The sequence below is a fragment of the Hemiscyllium ocellatum genome, chromosome 17 (assembly GCF_020745735.1).
Source record: "Hemiscyllium ocellatum isolate sHemOce1 chromosome 17, sHemOce1.pat.X.cur, whole genome shotgun sequence".
NCBI lineage: Eukaryota > Metazoa > Chordata > Chondrichthyes > Orectolobiformes > Hemiscylliidae > Hemiscyllium > Hemiscyllium ocellatum.
Window position 1 is genome coordinate 23,389,001 of NC_083417.1, and position 17,093 is coordinate 23,406,093.

Below are 17,093 nucleotides of genomic sequence, written 5' to 3' on the forward strand. Positions count from 1 at the left end.
TTTAATTTTGGAGTTAGGTTACTATTTTAGAGCAATTTCTGTTGAATTAGGGACAGTTATCATTTATTCATCATTTTCTGCCATTTATACCTCCTCTGGACCCACCTTTTGTTTCTTGTTCCATTTCCAACTCACATCATCATTACATTTGTTATTTAATTGATCCTAAATTTCAGTCAATTTCAGGCCTTTTCTTTGTCCCTTCCTCCTCTCCCGATTTTCTTGTCTCTATTTGCTTAAAACCTTAATAAATCTTCACCGTTTTCCAATTCTCATTAAAGATGACCTGGATAATGCTATTTCTCTCTTCACAGCCAGATCTACCCAGTATTTTGAATATCCACAATATTTTCCTTTTGTTTTCCCTTGTTGCATATGTATGCTCATTAAGAAATCAGTTCAGATTTTCATAGGTTGCTGACAGCAAACAGAGGCAATGATCAAATTATCTAAAACTGTCTTCAAATTAAGCTCCCAGAAGATGAACAAATATTATAGTCACAGACTGAACTGAGTTGTAGTACAACCTCTGCTTCTGCTGTTTCAAATTTGCTGACTTCTCAATTAAAATTACAAGCTACCAATGAACAACAGAGCTCCAGATCTTCAGCAAATGAGTTTTAGTTGTGCATGCTACCAATCACCATGCAATTTTTTTGTTGAAAGCAGACAATGTGTAAGACAAAAAGCAGCATAACGCTCCCAGCAAGTTAGACAACAAAGGACATTGAGGAATGGAACTTTCAATCAAAAAGCTAACAACTGATACTTATGCAATGTGCAATAATTACATATGTACATTGAAGAGCTCTGACTTTTTTTCAGACTGTGACTTTGAGCGACTACTGAAAATTCCAGAAAGAAAATGCATGTTTTCCCCATAATCTTTCTGTGGTTACAGACCCAGCTCAAGTTCATAATTATACTAACTGTGCAGCTGGTTTGAATTGTCTTCATTCTGAAACTAAATCGGCCAAATCAATTCATGACTGCTGACTGCTAACTGGAATCAGCCCCAAGACCAAACACATAGAATTCCTCTGGAAATTATATCTATGCTGTCCTTAACTTTTTTCATAAAACTTGTTGATCTTGCCTCTATTTGTATTTTCCTTATTTGGAAAACTGGCACTATGTCACACAAAGGAAATCTAAAGTTCACTTTCAAATTTTCACATGATTTGCTTCCATCTCTACATAATATCTCAGTCCAGGTCTCATTTCTGTAAATCTGGACAGTTCAAACATGGGTGAAACGCTGCACCTGAATAACAATAATCCAGTTTCCAAAAGTTGGGCAATTCACTTGTGAGATAAATTTTATGAATTAATTAGCTCGACTTAACACAGAGCTCTGGACATGAAGTGCATACATTAGGAATTTGGGCATTTAGACCATTTACGCACTGCAAAATATCACAGCCATGAATTAATGACCACCACATTCATATTCCCAGCACACGTGCACTCCCAACAAGAGAAGCATGACAACATAACTGCTAATCCAAACAAAAGAAATCCAACTTTAAATTTCTTTCTGAAAATGATCTGCACACACCAAGTGTTGGGAATGCAATTTTGTCCCAATAACAGGCAGGTTTTCTCCATAGGTTTCAGGATTTTTTTTCTCAAGGTTAAATGGGGGTCAGAAGATGTACAGTATGCAGAACAGTCACCAGCTGTGATTGTCATTGAATAACAGAGGACTGAGTCATCATTCAATTATTGCATTTTGGTAAAGTGAACAAGGGCAGGGCTTAGACAGTTAATGGTAGGGCCCTGAGTTGTGTTGTCAAACAGAGAGACCTAGGGTTCAGGTGCATTGTTCATCAAAAGTTGTGTCACAGGTAGGCAGGTTGGTTAAGAAGGTGTATAGTGTGCTTGCCTTCATTGCTATAGCAGTTAGAACGTTATGTTGAAGTTGTCCACATTGGTGAGACCACGTTTGGACTACTGTGTACAATTCTAGTCACCTTGCTATAGGAAGGATATTAATAAATTGGACAGGGTTCAGAAATTATTTAGTCAGGATGTTGCCAGGACTGGAGCATTTCAGATAAAAGGAGAGGCTGGATAGGCTTGGACTTTTTTTTAACTGAAACTTTGGAGGTTGAGGGATGACCTTATAGAGGTTTATAAAATCATGAGGGGCATAGATAAGATGAATAGCAAAGATCTTTTGCTTAGGGTGGGGGAGTTCAAAACCAGAGGGGGATATTTTTAAGGAGAGAGGAGAAAGATTTAAAAGGGACCTGAGGAGTAACGTTTTTACACTGAAGGTGGTTCATTTGTGGAATGAACTGCCAGAGAAGTGGTAGATGCAGGTACAGTTACAACAATTAAAAGACATTTGGATAGGTACATGAACAGGGAAGATTTAAAGGGATATGGGCCAAATGCAGGCAAATAGGATAGTTTAGTTTGAGAAACTTAGTTGGAATGGACAAGTTGGACCAATGGGTCTGTTTCCATGCTGTATGACACTATGACACTATGAGTGGACCTCAAAAGCAGGAGAAAGAGCCTTTCAACATAACTGAAGCAGTACAATGCTTTTTTGGATAAGTGAGACAGAGGGCATGGAGACGCTATCTCTATGATTCTATTATTAACATTATTTGTGGGTAATTTGTGACTGTATTGAATGCAGGCAAACAGGGAGGGTTGAAAAGTCTATTCAGAGTGTAGGACCCTCAAACCGCCATTGGGGAACCTGTATTTTTTAAAGTTCTCATTGTTTTGCATGCTCAAGAATGGTCAGGATGCAGAAGGAGGTCATTTGGCCCAATGTGCCTGCACTGATTCTTTTAGCTCTTTAACCTAGTGCCAATCTCCTCTCTTTTTTTCCATGACCCTGTACCTTGCTTCAATTATAAATAATCATCCATTGCCCCCTTGAATATCTCATTGAAACTGTCTCTAGCACACTTCCAAGCAGTGCAGTCTATACCCACTAACTGCTTGCTAGCTGAAGAAAACAATCTTACCTAGCATCTACTTCCTTTGAAAAATAGCTTAAAACTGGATCCTGTGGTTGTCAAGCTCGTTCTGATCGTAACAGTTTCTCTTTATCAACTCTACCCAGATCCCTCATGATATCTCCTCTTGGGTTTCCCTTTTCCAATAAAAACAATCCTAACTTCTGTAATTTTTCCACACTGGCTCAACCCTGGAACCATTTTGTAAACTTCTGCACTATATTCAATGCATTCACATGCTTCCGATGGTGTGGCACACACAACTGTACACTGATGGTTATTTCTCCTAACATCATTTATAAGGGTCACTTCAATGCAAATGATTCAAGGTGAATTAATATCCATTGCAAATAACTATTATTAATAGCAATGGCTAGCTCACCAGGGAGAAAGCAACCATTCTTTGTGCCAGAGGGTGCAAGCATTAAATCTGGCTGTTTCCGTGTCTTCGAAACTTAGTTATGATTGTCAGCTTTATATAATTGTGCAAGTTATCTCTGGATTTCTTTTTTTCTCAGTTCAGATTTCAAAGTAACAAGTGATAGTTCAATAAAATAAAGAAGAGTGGATGTTGAAAATCTGAAGTAAAAACAGAAAATGTTGGAGAAACTCAGCAGGCCTGACAACATCTTTGGAGAGAAAACAGAGTCAATGTTTCAGGTCCAGTGAGCCTTCAGAGTGATAGTATGTTCTCTGAAGAGATAGAAGAGCAAAAGAAGGCCACTTCAACGATCAAGTCTGTGCCACCATTCAATGAGATTATAGCTGATTTGATACACTGTAGCTCCACTTTCCTTCATTTTCCCTATAGCCCTTGATTCTGTTTCTGATTAAAACTCTGTCTATCTCAGCCTTGAATATACTTAATGACCCAGCCTTGACAGCCGTCTGTGGTAACAAATTCCACAGATTCACCACCCTCTGAGAGAAGAAATTCCTTCTCATTTCCAACTTAAATGTGCCATCTCTTATTCTGCAATTATGTCTTCTGGTTCTAAACAACCTTTCCACATCTCCTTTGTCAAATCCCCAAAGAATCTTCGATGTTTCAATCAGGTCACTTCTCATCCTTTAAAATTTGAAATGAGTACTGTCCCATTCCACTGAACCTCTCCTCATAAGGCAGTCCCTCCATACCTAGTAACAGTCTAGTGAACTTCTCTGTACTGCCACCAATACCTTTCTCCAATACCTTCCAATATATCTGTCCTCAGATAAGGGTTTAAAAACTGTTCACAGTACTGGTCTGACTAGTGCCTTGTGTAGGTTTAACAAAACCTCCTAATTTTATACTCCTTCTAAATAAAGACCAACATTTCAAATGCTTTGCCTGTTCCTGCTGAACTTGTATGCTAGCTTTTTATGATTAATGGATGAGGACTCTGAAATCCCTCTGATCTATAGCTTCCTGCAGCCTTCTGGCATTTAAAATTAGATTCATCTCCTCTGTTATTCCGGCCAAAGTGCATAAACTCACATTTTCACATATTGCATTCCATCTGCCAAGTTTTTGCCCACTTGTTTAAATTGTTTATATCATTCCATAGACTCTTTGTGTCATCTTCACCACTTACCTTCCTACCTATTTTTGAGTTATCCACAAACTTGTCTATCAGATATTCACTTTCCTCACACAAGTCATTCATATATATTGGCACTGAACCCTGTGGCACTCCTCTGAATCCTGAAAATGCCCCCCTTACCCTACCTCTCTGTGTTCTGTTAGTTAATTGATCCTGTATCGATGCTAACAACTTACTTCCAATACCATGGACTCTTACCTTAAGTAGCCTAACATGTGGTAATTTATCAAATGCCTTTTGAAGATGCAATATAGTACAATCACTGCTTCATCTTTCTCTGTCCTGCTTGTTACCTCCTCAAAGAATTCTAATATTTCCCCTTCATGAAGCCATGCTGACTCTGCTGAATTATATGGTGTATTTCTTTACGCACCAATGTAATGTCCTTTATAACAGACTCTAACATTTTCCCAATTACAAAGGTAAAGCTATATCTAAACTCTTTAGGGAATGTTTTTTTCATCAGGCAGCTAATGAAATATGGCCTGTATAATAGCCTACAAAATACTTAATTTCATAAATAATCTTTACAATACAGATGCAAGTCTAACCTAAGGCCTGGACTTAACCCCATCTGATAACCCTTCATATCATCCTTGCAGCATCTAATCCTTAAAACATCTTGAATCTTCAATGCCAACATATGCCCCTGTAGCCTACCTCTTTAATATTTATTGCTCCTATTTCAATTTATACCCCTCTGCCCTTGCCACATTACTGATGATGTCCTTATATCAAATTAGTGGCAACGTACACCAGATCGTGACCTCACTGACCACCCTTTTGCCCTTATAACTATCAAACCAACTCATCCAATATCCACATTGGGCAGGATTCATTACTCATACAATAATTAAATAAAATTCTAAGTGTGGATGATTACAGATTTCAATATATTGAGAAACGAGTGCTCATTCAGAAGAAGGCAATTGCTGCATTGACATTCATTCAACTAGATAATGCCTTATAACAGTACATATTTCAGTCAAGTGCATAGTCTCTTAAACAAAAATGATAGTCTTATTTCAAACCTCTATAATCGCTTGCAGCTGTCAATCAAACAGTGAGATAGCAGCCAACCTTACTATGATAATAGGAAATTGTAAAATTACTCTGTTAGCACTAATCCACTAATGACAATCCTAAGCTAAGGTCAACAGACGGTTTGAAATAGCAGGCAGTGGTTTAATAATCCAGATATATCTTTCACAGAGTTAAAGGGTAAGAGTTTAAAATGTTTGACAACTTTACAGATCTCTTTGACACTTGCTCTTAACAGTTTCTCTTCACATTTCATCATGTCACTTTTGACATTTATTTTGACAATTCCAATGAACTTCACAGTTCTAAAAATTGATGTGCTTTTCATGCACGTTAATGACTATGTTTAGCAATCCCAATAAAGCACTTTACATCTCCAAAAGGATATATCAACAATCTAAATTAATGTACAAAGTTAGTCCTACTCCTCCTAGGTCTGATCTGTGTACACCATATTTCAGGTATCCAGCTCACCCAAATCAAAGGACACTGGAGGATTTCTATGTATAGCTGCATCTCTAAAATGGGCATGTATGAAACACAACCTGTCCCATTCTCAACTCTATGAAAACGGTAGGCGCTGTGTTCAAGGGTGACATCTCACATTCCTGCCATGTCCATCATTTTCATCACAATGTAAACACCATCTGCTACATTGAAAATCTAGGTCTAAGAGATTTACCAAGGAAGTTTCAAAAAATCTCAGTATATTGTTGATCAAGACCCATGTGCTTGAAATTGGTTTTAAGCTATCGCTGAGGAAAGTGACATCTTATTTTGAGTGTTGTCAATTTAGTTTTGAAGTCATGTGATTGCCTTTCCACTATAATGCATTTTGTGCAAAAAACAATTTTCCCCCATAAGTTTTAGGTAAAGATGTTTCATTGCAGCTTTGTTGCTTGGAATGATTTCAAAGCTTGCTGTAACTTCTGATGTTGACGTTAAACTAATTTTAAAAAAAAATATATTGCAACAGTAATATCTTGCAGTTATTTGGCACATTTAACCTTGTAAAATGACCCTAGATATAAATCAGGAGTGATTATCAGATAATTTCTCACTGAACCACCCAAAGAGATATGAACGTCACATGCCCTAATTTCTCCTTACGTGGCTAGTTATCATTTTTATTTGTTAATCATTTTATAGCAACAACGAGACCATCTGAAATTCTTTGAAATATGATACAATTGGAACTAAAGTCATAATACAATATTTTCTCACATGGCATACATACCAAAATCAATTTCCCAGAAGTCTTTGCTCCACCATACATGATATAAATGTTTTGATTGGGTCCACCAGGAATAATATACTCTGACTAAAAAATGAACTAACCTAACATTATAAAACTTGAATGAAAATGTATGAATTAATTGTCATGATGAGACACTTTAATCACAGAAGCAAAGTCAGAAATCAGCCAGAAATGGGGTGTTCTGGACCGTAGGCTGAATTTTACATTTTTATAGCTAAGTGTGAGTTTCATTGAATATTTCGTAAGAATTCCTGCTGTGAAGCTTAGTGAGATATTTTGCCATACCTTACAGAACGTGCTTTATTACCGAAGAGAAAGTGAGGACTGCAGATGCTGGAGATCAGAGTCAAAAGGTGTGACAATGGAAGAGCATGGTAGGATAGGCAGCATCCGAGAAGCAGGAGAGTTGACGTTTCAGGCATAAGGGCTTATGCCCAAAATGTCAACTCTCCTGCTCCTCGGATGTTGTCTGACCTGCCGCACTTTTGCAGTGCCACACTTTCTGAATGTCCCTTATTACCTACCTATTAATACCCCCATGGTGTATGTCAGGAACCCCTTCTCGAGTTCTCACTGAACCCATCTACATGATCCTGCCAAGCTTCCCCTGACATAAAAGATAACTATAAAAAGTGCAAAAATATACTGTGACCCCCTTGAAGCTAGGGTCCTTGTGACCATAAATGAACCCTGCCACAGAACCCCCTTCTTATGCACTCTTCACATTTCCCCTTCTTGAAAAATACTATTGCCTCCACTTCACAACTGTCATCTCCCCTTCCTCCAGCCAGCAGGACCCAATCCCAAACAATAACTCACTGAGTCTTCTTCCAACAGGTCTCCTTCTCCACCACCTCTCTCCACCACCACCATCACAAACACCCTCCCAAACCCCGCTTTCCCCCAGTCCATTTGAATGGTCATGAAGGACTCACCAGTCAGCCCTGGGTGGGTGGTGCCCAGGCCCCTTATTGATGCCTGGACACCTCCCTAGCCAGGTTAGCCCTTAGCTTTGACTGATCGGTATGGAATCACAAGACTAACTGTAACTCAATCCCTGGACTATGAAGGCACCAAATCCCGGCTGTGAACATTCTGATTGGAAGCATTATTATTGCCAATTCCCTAGGCTGGTATGGGAGGCTGTCTTTAACATATTTTGATTAGATTAGATTAGATTCCCTAAAGTGTGGAAACACGCCCTTCGGCCCAACTAGTCCACACTGAACCTCTGAAGAGTGACCCACCCAGACCCATTCCCCCTATTAATCCTTGACTAATGCACCTAACTCTATGGGCAATTTAGCATGACAAATTCACCTAACCTGCACATCTTTGGACCATGGGAGGAAACCGGAGCACCCAGAGGAAACCCACGCAGACACAGGGAGAATGTGCAAACTCCACACAGACAATCACCCGAGGCTGGAATTGAACCCGGGTCCCTGGCACTGTGAGGCACCAGTGCTAATGACTGAGCCATCATGCTGCCCCTAAAGCCACCGTGCCGCCCCAAGCCACTGTGCCGCTCCTTATGATGGGACCCTGACTGACGGGTACCTCCGTAGCTTTCAGGATGAATTACACTCCTAAGACACATGGCTGTTTTTTTGCTGCACATACAATGTGTCCATTGTGTAAATCATTGACACAGAGTGCACATGTGAAATTGACGTAACATGATACGGTACAGCAAAAATGTGCAACACCTTGACAGAGGATTACTGATCAGCAAATTGCCTGCTCATGTGACTGTGCTAACAGGGACAACAAGGCAAGGCATGGATGCTGCAAGCAAGCAGTAAGCACTAAGTGAGCAAGCAAGCACCCATGAGACTCACCTTGGTCCAATCAATGAGGTCCCCATCCATGTGAGCTAAGTGTCTTTGCTGCAGCATCATGTGTATGCCACTTGCTGGCGAGCCCTGCAATATAAGTCTGTGCATCCTGAGCAGCCTGCAAGTGCAACTGAGGCATGAGAAATGTCAGTGCCACTGTCCGTTGACAAGTGGTGCATGTGGTTGGTGCCCATGCTGACGTTGGCCCTAAGCAGCATGGAGATCCTTTGGAACCAGCAGCTAGCTAAAGTTACAAGATACTCAAACTGATTTCCATGTCGAGAATCCTTGACATAGTTTGTCTGGTATGTTAAGATAGGAAGCTAAATACTAATGAGATGAGTTAGCATTAATGAATCATTTAACAAGCCATTAACATATCGGTTAATAGGCAACTCACCACTACCTAGCATGAAGCTCATCTCACTGCTTGTCAAATCCATTAAAGTTGGAGCGAGATGCTCCCAACATCAAGACAAGCCTCACCAGACTTCTCATCTGATTCTGCTACACACCCTGCCATACCCCATGTTATATCAGATCCTTACAAGAATCCATCCCAGGTTTTGGTCAGAAAATTCTCAATTCATGCTTCACTCATGCAATAATTTGTTGAACTCTCAAAAAACTCAAATCTGATGAGAATGACAGGTAAAAGGATGGATAGCAACAATTCACTCATAAAAAGTACAATTCTGACACGTGTTAAACAATGAACTGTACATATCATAAAACTGCTGTTTGGAGCCTTCCACAAAATGTCTTGTCAAAATATTTTATCAGCAGCTTTCAGGATACTGGAACCCAACACTGGTGTGATGTGTTGGTGCCTATGGATAACCCATGCTGTTGTTCATGTTGATATCCAAAGGCCTGACCTCTCAGCGAATATTAACAGTGAGATGATAAACAAAAGCAAGTGCTTCTCCACAGAGAAACAATGCATTCACCCAACCTGTTGACAAGCAAGAAACAACTTGCAGGCATTTGTTCAGTTGCCTGGCCTCCTTTGAATTAAAAGCAACATGCACGTGGTAAAGGACAAAAGAAAGAAATGAAAAATCACAACTTCCAAATTGAGAAACAGAACATTACTTTTTTAAAACACTATTGCATGAGATTGTCGAAACTATACTCAAATTATACTGAATGTCTGCAGAACACTAAGTAAACATGAGCACATTTTAATCAAATGTGAATTATCGTCTTCTATCCCTAAGGTTGTTTATGTAATTTTTAAAGTCATGTCTGCACTGTACTTGAGGAAGTATCCAGAGTCCAAATCGTGAAACTATGTACATATTTTGTAATGCAATATTTTTTAACACTAAAGAGACTTGGGTTTTCTTGGAATTTGTGTACCACTATAACTAGCACAGCATATACAGTGACAAAACAATGAAAGCTCACACAATATATAATTCCCCCAGTAACATTTGAATCAAAATGCACAGCAACATTTTCCTTTGTGTACACTTACTACACAGTATTCAATAAAATGTGTGATCCATCTTACCATTACACATTGTGTTTGGAATGATCTGTTCATGCATCCAAACAGTTGTACAATATTTGTTAGGCCCTACTTAATGGTTGCAACATTCTCAAATCTTCTTAAATGCATCAGAATAAGTAAATGTGAATTGTTGCAGAAAATATGATCAAGGTGAAATAGAAATGAATTTCAATCTCATAAAGATGAAAATGTTAGCTTGACTCAAGCAAAGGTCCTTGTGTCTCTGCGTCAAAGTTCATGGCTTTAGGCCCATTTCAGGCTTTGAGTACTAATTCTATTCAGGCCATGCTAACGCCATACCATGAACAAATCATGCTACACTGTCAGATGATAAGACACTCAAGTAAGTAAACCAAAGGCCAATTTGACTGCTAGGGTGGATATAAAAGATCACATGTAGCTATGCAAAAAAGATCAGGGAAGTTCTCCTATTTTTGTGGCCAACATTTATCCCTCAACCAAATCAGGTTAACAGATAAAATCCCTCACGCTTCCTGTTCACAAGTCAGCTTTTATGTTTTTTCTGCACAACTATGACTATACTTTAAAAGCAACTAATTGCCTGTAAAGTGCTTTGGAAGCTCCTGGGACAGAATATAGAGCTATATGTAAATAAATTTTTTTTTCACCTAAACCTCTTCCTGAATGAGAATAGTATAGCAGTACACCAGATCATAAAAACATGGTAATGTATTGTCACCTATCTTAATCGCTCCAGTATAAAAACACGTTGTCCCCTATCAAATGAAGACTCCACTAGTTAAAGGTGCTGAGTTTCAGTAACAGCTACATGCCTATCTCCAATGAAGGTTCATTCAAACCCTGAATAAGTGCTGAAATCTAACCTCCAATAACTGCTTCATTAGGTGCATGAGAGAACATGTTGCCTCAGAGCAAAAGGCTTTATACAGGACAGCACATATGGCATGCAAGCCATCTTGTAAAGCGAAGTTTGATGTTATCGACCAAATTTATTCATCATACTTCCTAAACCTGAAACACAATGCAAGGGACTTGAAGAAAAATAGTTGCTGGTTATGAGGCTTAACCCAACCCTTCACATGACTGAGTGACAGATCAGTATCAGCTAGACCTCTCTCTCTCTCTAACATGTCCTTTCATTGTAAGCTTGCAAATGTCTCTACTTCAAGAATTCCATTTGAAAGTTAGTACTGAACTTTCTTCCTTCACCCTTTCATGCTGCGCATTCATAATAATTTCACGCATAAAGGAAAGAAAAATAACCCTTGGTTTTCTAGTCTTTCCACATAACTGAAGTCTTTCATCTCTGGTATAATCTGAATGAATTTTCCATGTACCCTCTCTAAGGCCTTGACATGTGATTTTACTTTGCTGGCCTGCTGCCTGTGAGATTACTTCAATGTAATTTGCTGTCTATCTGACTAGATGACATCACTTCTGGTGTACGCCTGGAGATCTCTAGACTTGGCGTCATATACAAAATGCCATCAGAATACGAGAAATCTGAAGCACAAGCATTGCTAGATCTTTATAGGGAACTTTCTTCGAAGTCAGCACTGCTGTTGCTGCACTGATGACTGTAAAATTCAATCCACTGAACAGAATTTAACACAAGTGGACGTGATAGTGACAGAGAGGCAGGAAAATTTGGCAGAAGCATTGTAATCAAATTGCAAGTATCGGAAAACGTCTAGTGATTAGGTTAGTAGGAAGAAACGGACGCAGGAATCCTGGTGTGATAGCAGAGCTGTCAATTAGTCCCATTAATGGATGGTTAAGAGCAGTTATCCGTATGTCCACCAAGCCTCCTACAAACTCCTGGTGCCCCTCTCTCTAACAATCCCACCCTACATTCCCCAACCCAGTGGCTCAGGTTGTTCATATAAAACCCCAAACAATACATTGAAATGTTTCCCCATCACCAGTGTTAGGCTGGCTGGTCTGTAGTTGTTGAATTTATCCTTCTCTCTGTTTCTGAAGAGGGGTGTGACAGTTGGATCCTCCCAGAACATGCATTCCAGGAATTTCTCATCTCCCATACACGTTGCAGCGACTCCAGCGTCTTGGTTAGAAACTTTGAGCTTGTGTTTAACCAACTGGAGACACTTCCTGCACACGTAAAGTGACCTGAACTTCACCCACATAGTGCGGGAGTGGCAGGGAATAGGCCTCAGCATCCTATCATTTTCTTTAAAGTTCACATACTCACATTATATATACATATATAATACATATGGGTTTTGCTTAGAACTCCCATTTGTTATGTAAACCAGATTCTTAATTTCTGTCATTCCGATCCACTTTATATTGGTATCCTCTAATTGGTTTATTTTATTTCTATCCAAAGTTAGTGCCAAAATTACTTATTTAGTCATAGAGTCATAGAGATGTACAACATGGAAACAGACCCTTTGGTCCAACCTGTCCATGTCAACCAGATATCCCAACCCAATCTAGTCCCACCTGCCAGCACCCGGCCCATATCCCTCCAAACCCTTCCTATTCATATACCGATCCAAATGCCTCTTAAATGTTGCAATTGTACCAGCCTCCACCCCACCCTCCATACACATACCACCCTCTGTGTGAAATGTTGCCTTAGGTCTCCTTTCTATCTTTCCCCTCTCACCCTAAACCTATGCCCTCTGGTTTACTGCTCTCCCTGGGTTTAAATAAGAAGAAACTACAGGAAAAGATTGCCTTACTCAACTATTGGGGAAGGAGGATGGAGAGGTGGTTTAATATGCCCACCTTCTTTTTATTTCTCTATTCCCTATCGACCAAGCAGCCTTTCAGGTGTGGATATACAGGCTTTGCAGGGCCCAAGGTTTGAATATGCTAGTTCCCGCCTCTGCAATTCATAGAATTCTAGAATCCCTACAGTGGGGAACCAGGCATTTTGGCCCATCAAGTCCGCACTGATCCTCTGAAGAACATCCCACCCAGATACTATCCTGAATTTCCCATGGCCAATCCACCTAGCCTGCAAATCTGTGAACACTGTGGGCCATCTAACATGGCCAATTCACCCTAACCTGCACATCTTTGTCAAAGCTTGATACTCATGCAAGGATCAATTGCTCCTACAGCCAAGTGGTCAATGAAAAACATAATGGCTGAACTAGCTAATTCAACTTCTCAGAAGGGGGTTGCATTGGAAATGTTTCCCCTTAGTCTCAATGAAAGGCATATCTCAAGAAAGAAGTAAGTTTAAGGATGGTGGCTAATTTAATGAGTTATTTGCATTTTACCTTTCTGTAATTAATTCAGACTGCAGAATGATGATCAGTGGTTCAAAGCCTTTTAAAACCTAGCCTGAAAATGGTTAGCTCAGCAGGAGCGCAGCAACACTCAGTACAGCCACACTGAAGTCTGCATCAGAGAGATAGATACTCACGGACTCCCTCGATCTTGTCTGCTGTCCTGTTCCAGGACAGTTGCTGAGTCTCCATGATCACCTGCAGTGTTCTTCTCTCGGGTTGTGACTTCTTGAGGCTGAATACTGTCATCACGGCGCCCAACTCCAAGGTCCTTTTCAGTTGACTCTTCTCCGGCTCCGACATAGAATCCAAGTCATCTTTATTCCAGGACATCTTCGCCTCTCTCCTCCCCTCCCACCCTCCCACCACCACCCCCCAACCCCAGAACTCCTTTTAGTTTTTCAACAACTCGGACTGATGAAAGGAAATTGGATCTGTGGCCAACTTACTCGTCGCAAATACACACACACACACACACAGCAGAGCGCTGTGCAGATTACTTTCAGGCAAATTCACTCATCTGGAACCTTTTGCTGGGGCCAAGGAATGTTGCAATGACTTTTTTTTCCTTTAGGATCGCTTCGAACACACGAACACAGTCACAAGTAGTTGGTTTTTCATGACTACAAAACAAACATCTTGCATGTTCCGCAATTTATCTGCATGAGGAAGTTGGCTAAATTTTCTTTGAAAAAAAAACTTGGTCCGGAAACGCCGTTGATGCGATCTATGCAAAACTGTAAAGCTGCCCAAAGGTACGTTAGTTACACTTGGAAGGAAGTTCCGATTTGTGTCTATTTCATTTACACAGCGCCATCTGGCGCAGACACGAACAGTCCCTTTTATTCCAACCTCAGAAACCCATCTTCACTGAAAAAAAGGTGCGAACGTCACTATTCACTTTTGAGTTACGTGTAAGTATTGAAAAGCAGGCAGGTCTTAAATGGACCATTACAACAAAATATATAAAAATAATCTGGAAACTAACACTAAAGTAACGTTTGCAGCCCAAATAGCTGGATTGATGTAAATGTTTTAGTTCATTCATTGGTCTTCCTTGCATTTTCGGTTACAATGTTGGGATCAAAATATTTGACAGTATCTGTTATAGATACTATCCAGCGTCAGGACATATGAATAGAACCGGTTGCTTTTCTCTGATTGTCTAATCCCTCTATTTGATTTTCCCCTCTTGGCTTCTCCCTATTGTGTCTGTTGTATCTGCGCGATTTTTTTTTCACTCTCTTTAACTCTCATTCTTTCTCTCTTCCTCTTTCTGTATTAAAAATAGGAAGACATTTCCTTTTGAATAAAGCTTTGTTCGGATCCAATTAGAGTCGTTATCTCGACAGCTGTGCACATTATTATAACTTTTCTTTCACTGAATATGCGCAGATCTATGCATCAATGTCACTAAAGGCTTGCTGCTGTATCTTTCTTGCTGACAGTTAGTGGGTTGGGATTGGAGTTATTAGGAAGTCAATGCTTAGCTTCGCTGTGCTTCTAAAGTTTCCTGCGGTTTAAGTTAAGCATCTACGACTCCTCACTGTCACTAATCCAGATGCATTGAACTATTGCTGCCCCTTACTGCTAATCCCTTTTACCTGCAACGAATCTGCCCAGTCTCTGAAGGTTAACAACTTTTGTGTTCTGAACGTATTTTTTCATTTGCCACTTTATTTCAAAGTATCTAACGTTAATTCAAAGGACAACTCAAGTGCTCAATTCCTCTCATATACCTGTAAAGTACTTCCTTCTCATCGTAAATACCAAAATACCGAGAAAATGTTCGACTCCTGCAGTATCAAGATGGATAGGTAAACTGGACAGCGAGAGTAACCCTACAAACAATGACAAATGGTAATTTTAGATATCTAGAAACTGGTTGAAAATATAGTTCTTTAATGGATAAAAGGGTTAAGCAAGTTAGCAGGAGAATTCTTGCAGCAAACCTGAAACAAATTTGATGGTGTTTGCTAGTCTAGTATGGCTTTGCTTTGCTGTATGTACTTAGCTTACAGAGAATAATCTGGTAGCATAAAATCATAACTTTTATCAAGCATTGTGATTATAGTCTTTAAATGACAATGTGCCGAAATAGCTAATCAAAGCTATTGTTCTGAATTGTGTGTCTGAGGGAATATTTCTGTAGATAGTACTGTATGGGGAAATGGATAAGAAAACAAAAGCTGCGGTTAAGGGATGATGAGTATTGAGGTTTGGAAAACAAGTTTGAGGTGTATCCTTCAAACCATACACTACACTACAGCACAGTCAGACTTTGGAGTTGATAGGTTTCCAAAGATGAGTGGAAGCTAGATTAATGGTTAGCAAATGCACAACTTGAACAACACTTAACTGCTAGAGAAATCTGCTGTGTAACAGGGCAATTGGCATTTACTGTTACATATCCCCCTAAAGACATACACATTACACCTTTCATGGCTTTATCATGTTCCAAAACTCCTCAAGGCCAATGAACTACTTTTAAAAAATACATGTCGGAAACAAATGTGCAGACAATAGCCACTTCCACAAGCTGCAGTGTGATACAAACCAGCTAACTGGTTATTGTGATGTTCATTGAAGATTAAATATTGGCCAAAGTTTAAAAGATAACTCGTCAGCTCTTTGAAATAGCACTATGAAATCTTGTACACACATCGGAGAGGCCACATAGGTTGTTGGTTTAACATCTCATCGAAACAAACTAAAAATCCAACAAAACAGCAATCTCTCAGTACTGTACCAGAACGTAAGCCTAGATTTTGTGCTCAAGATCTGGGCATATTTCTTAACAAAATGTTCTTGAAGTTCAATAAAAGATAGGCAGTGCCCTAGTATGAATAATTTCCCCCTGTAGCACATTGCAACTTCCAATTGTAAGAGATGTTCTCTTTTAGATCTCCTGACACTGTTTAGACATTTCCTGTAGCTATCTGTGTCCTATTTTACTTGGGAGCATGCATTCATTTTTGGGAAGCTCTTCTGGGTTGCCTGTAGGGCATATGCAAGGTGAGATAGCATATTAAGCTGTCTCCTGTGAAAGCAAAACATCATGCTGAAGATGTTCAAGAGGAAAAGTACCTTAGTCCCCACAAAGAATGTTATCTCAAAGCCAAACCATCGAAATGTAACAGTAATCTAATTTTAAATAACTGACATTTTACTTATTGAAGATAAGAAATCATTTTCTACTTACATTTGTTAGTTAGTCATTTTCTTACTAAATTAAAAGGAAAAGCATATTTAAAGGTTTTTAGAATATTCCTTTCAGTTTCTTTTTACCCAGAAGCACAAGCTTAATTATTAAAGCCTTCACACAAGCCTGCAAACTGGTACAAATTGTGGAAATTCCTAGTTGTGATTATTTCACCCAGGGTCATGTTTCAGCTTCCTGAATGAGGTCTGTTTCAGACACAATACTTCTAAAACTAAAGCTGAAAAGACTACAGAAGCTCAAGTTGCCCTGGACACAAATTGCTCTGAACATTTTGCAATCTTATATGCTAGTAATGTCAATTTCAATTGAATTGTAGCTAAAGTACCACCACCATCATAAGAACATAGAGTCATAGAGTCATAGAGATGTACAGCATGGAAACAGACCCTTCGGTCCAACCCGTCCATGCCGACT

General features: G+C 39.5%; 1 protein-coding gene across 1 annotated transcript in view; it reads right to left on the minus strand.

The window, feature by feature from the left end:
• The window catches only part of plcg2 (phospholipase C, gamma 2), a 203,019-nt gene extending 189,223 nt beyond the window's left edge, over positions 1-13,796 (minus strand). Inside the window, exon 1 of the mRNA XM_060837990.1 lies at positions 13,594-13,796. Coding sequence (XP_060693973.1) covers positions 13,594-13,789 — 196 coding nt within the window. The 5' untranslated portion in view covers positions 13,790-13,796. The remainder of the gene's footprint in view (positions 1-13,593) is intronic.
• Between the last annotated feature and the right edge of the window lie 3,297 nt (positions 13,797-17,093).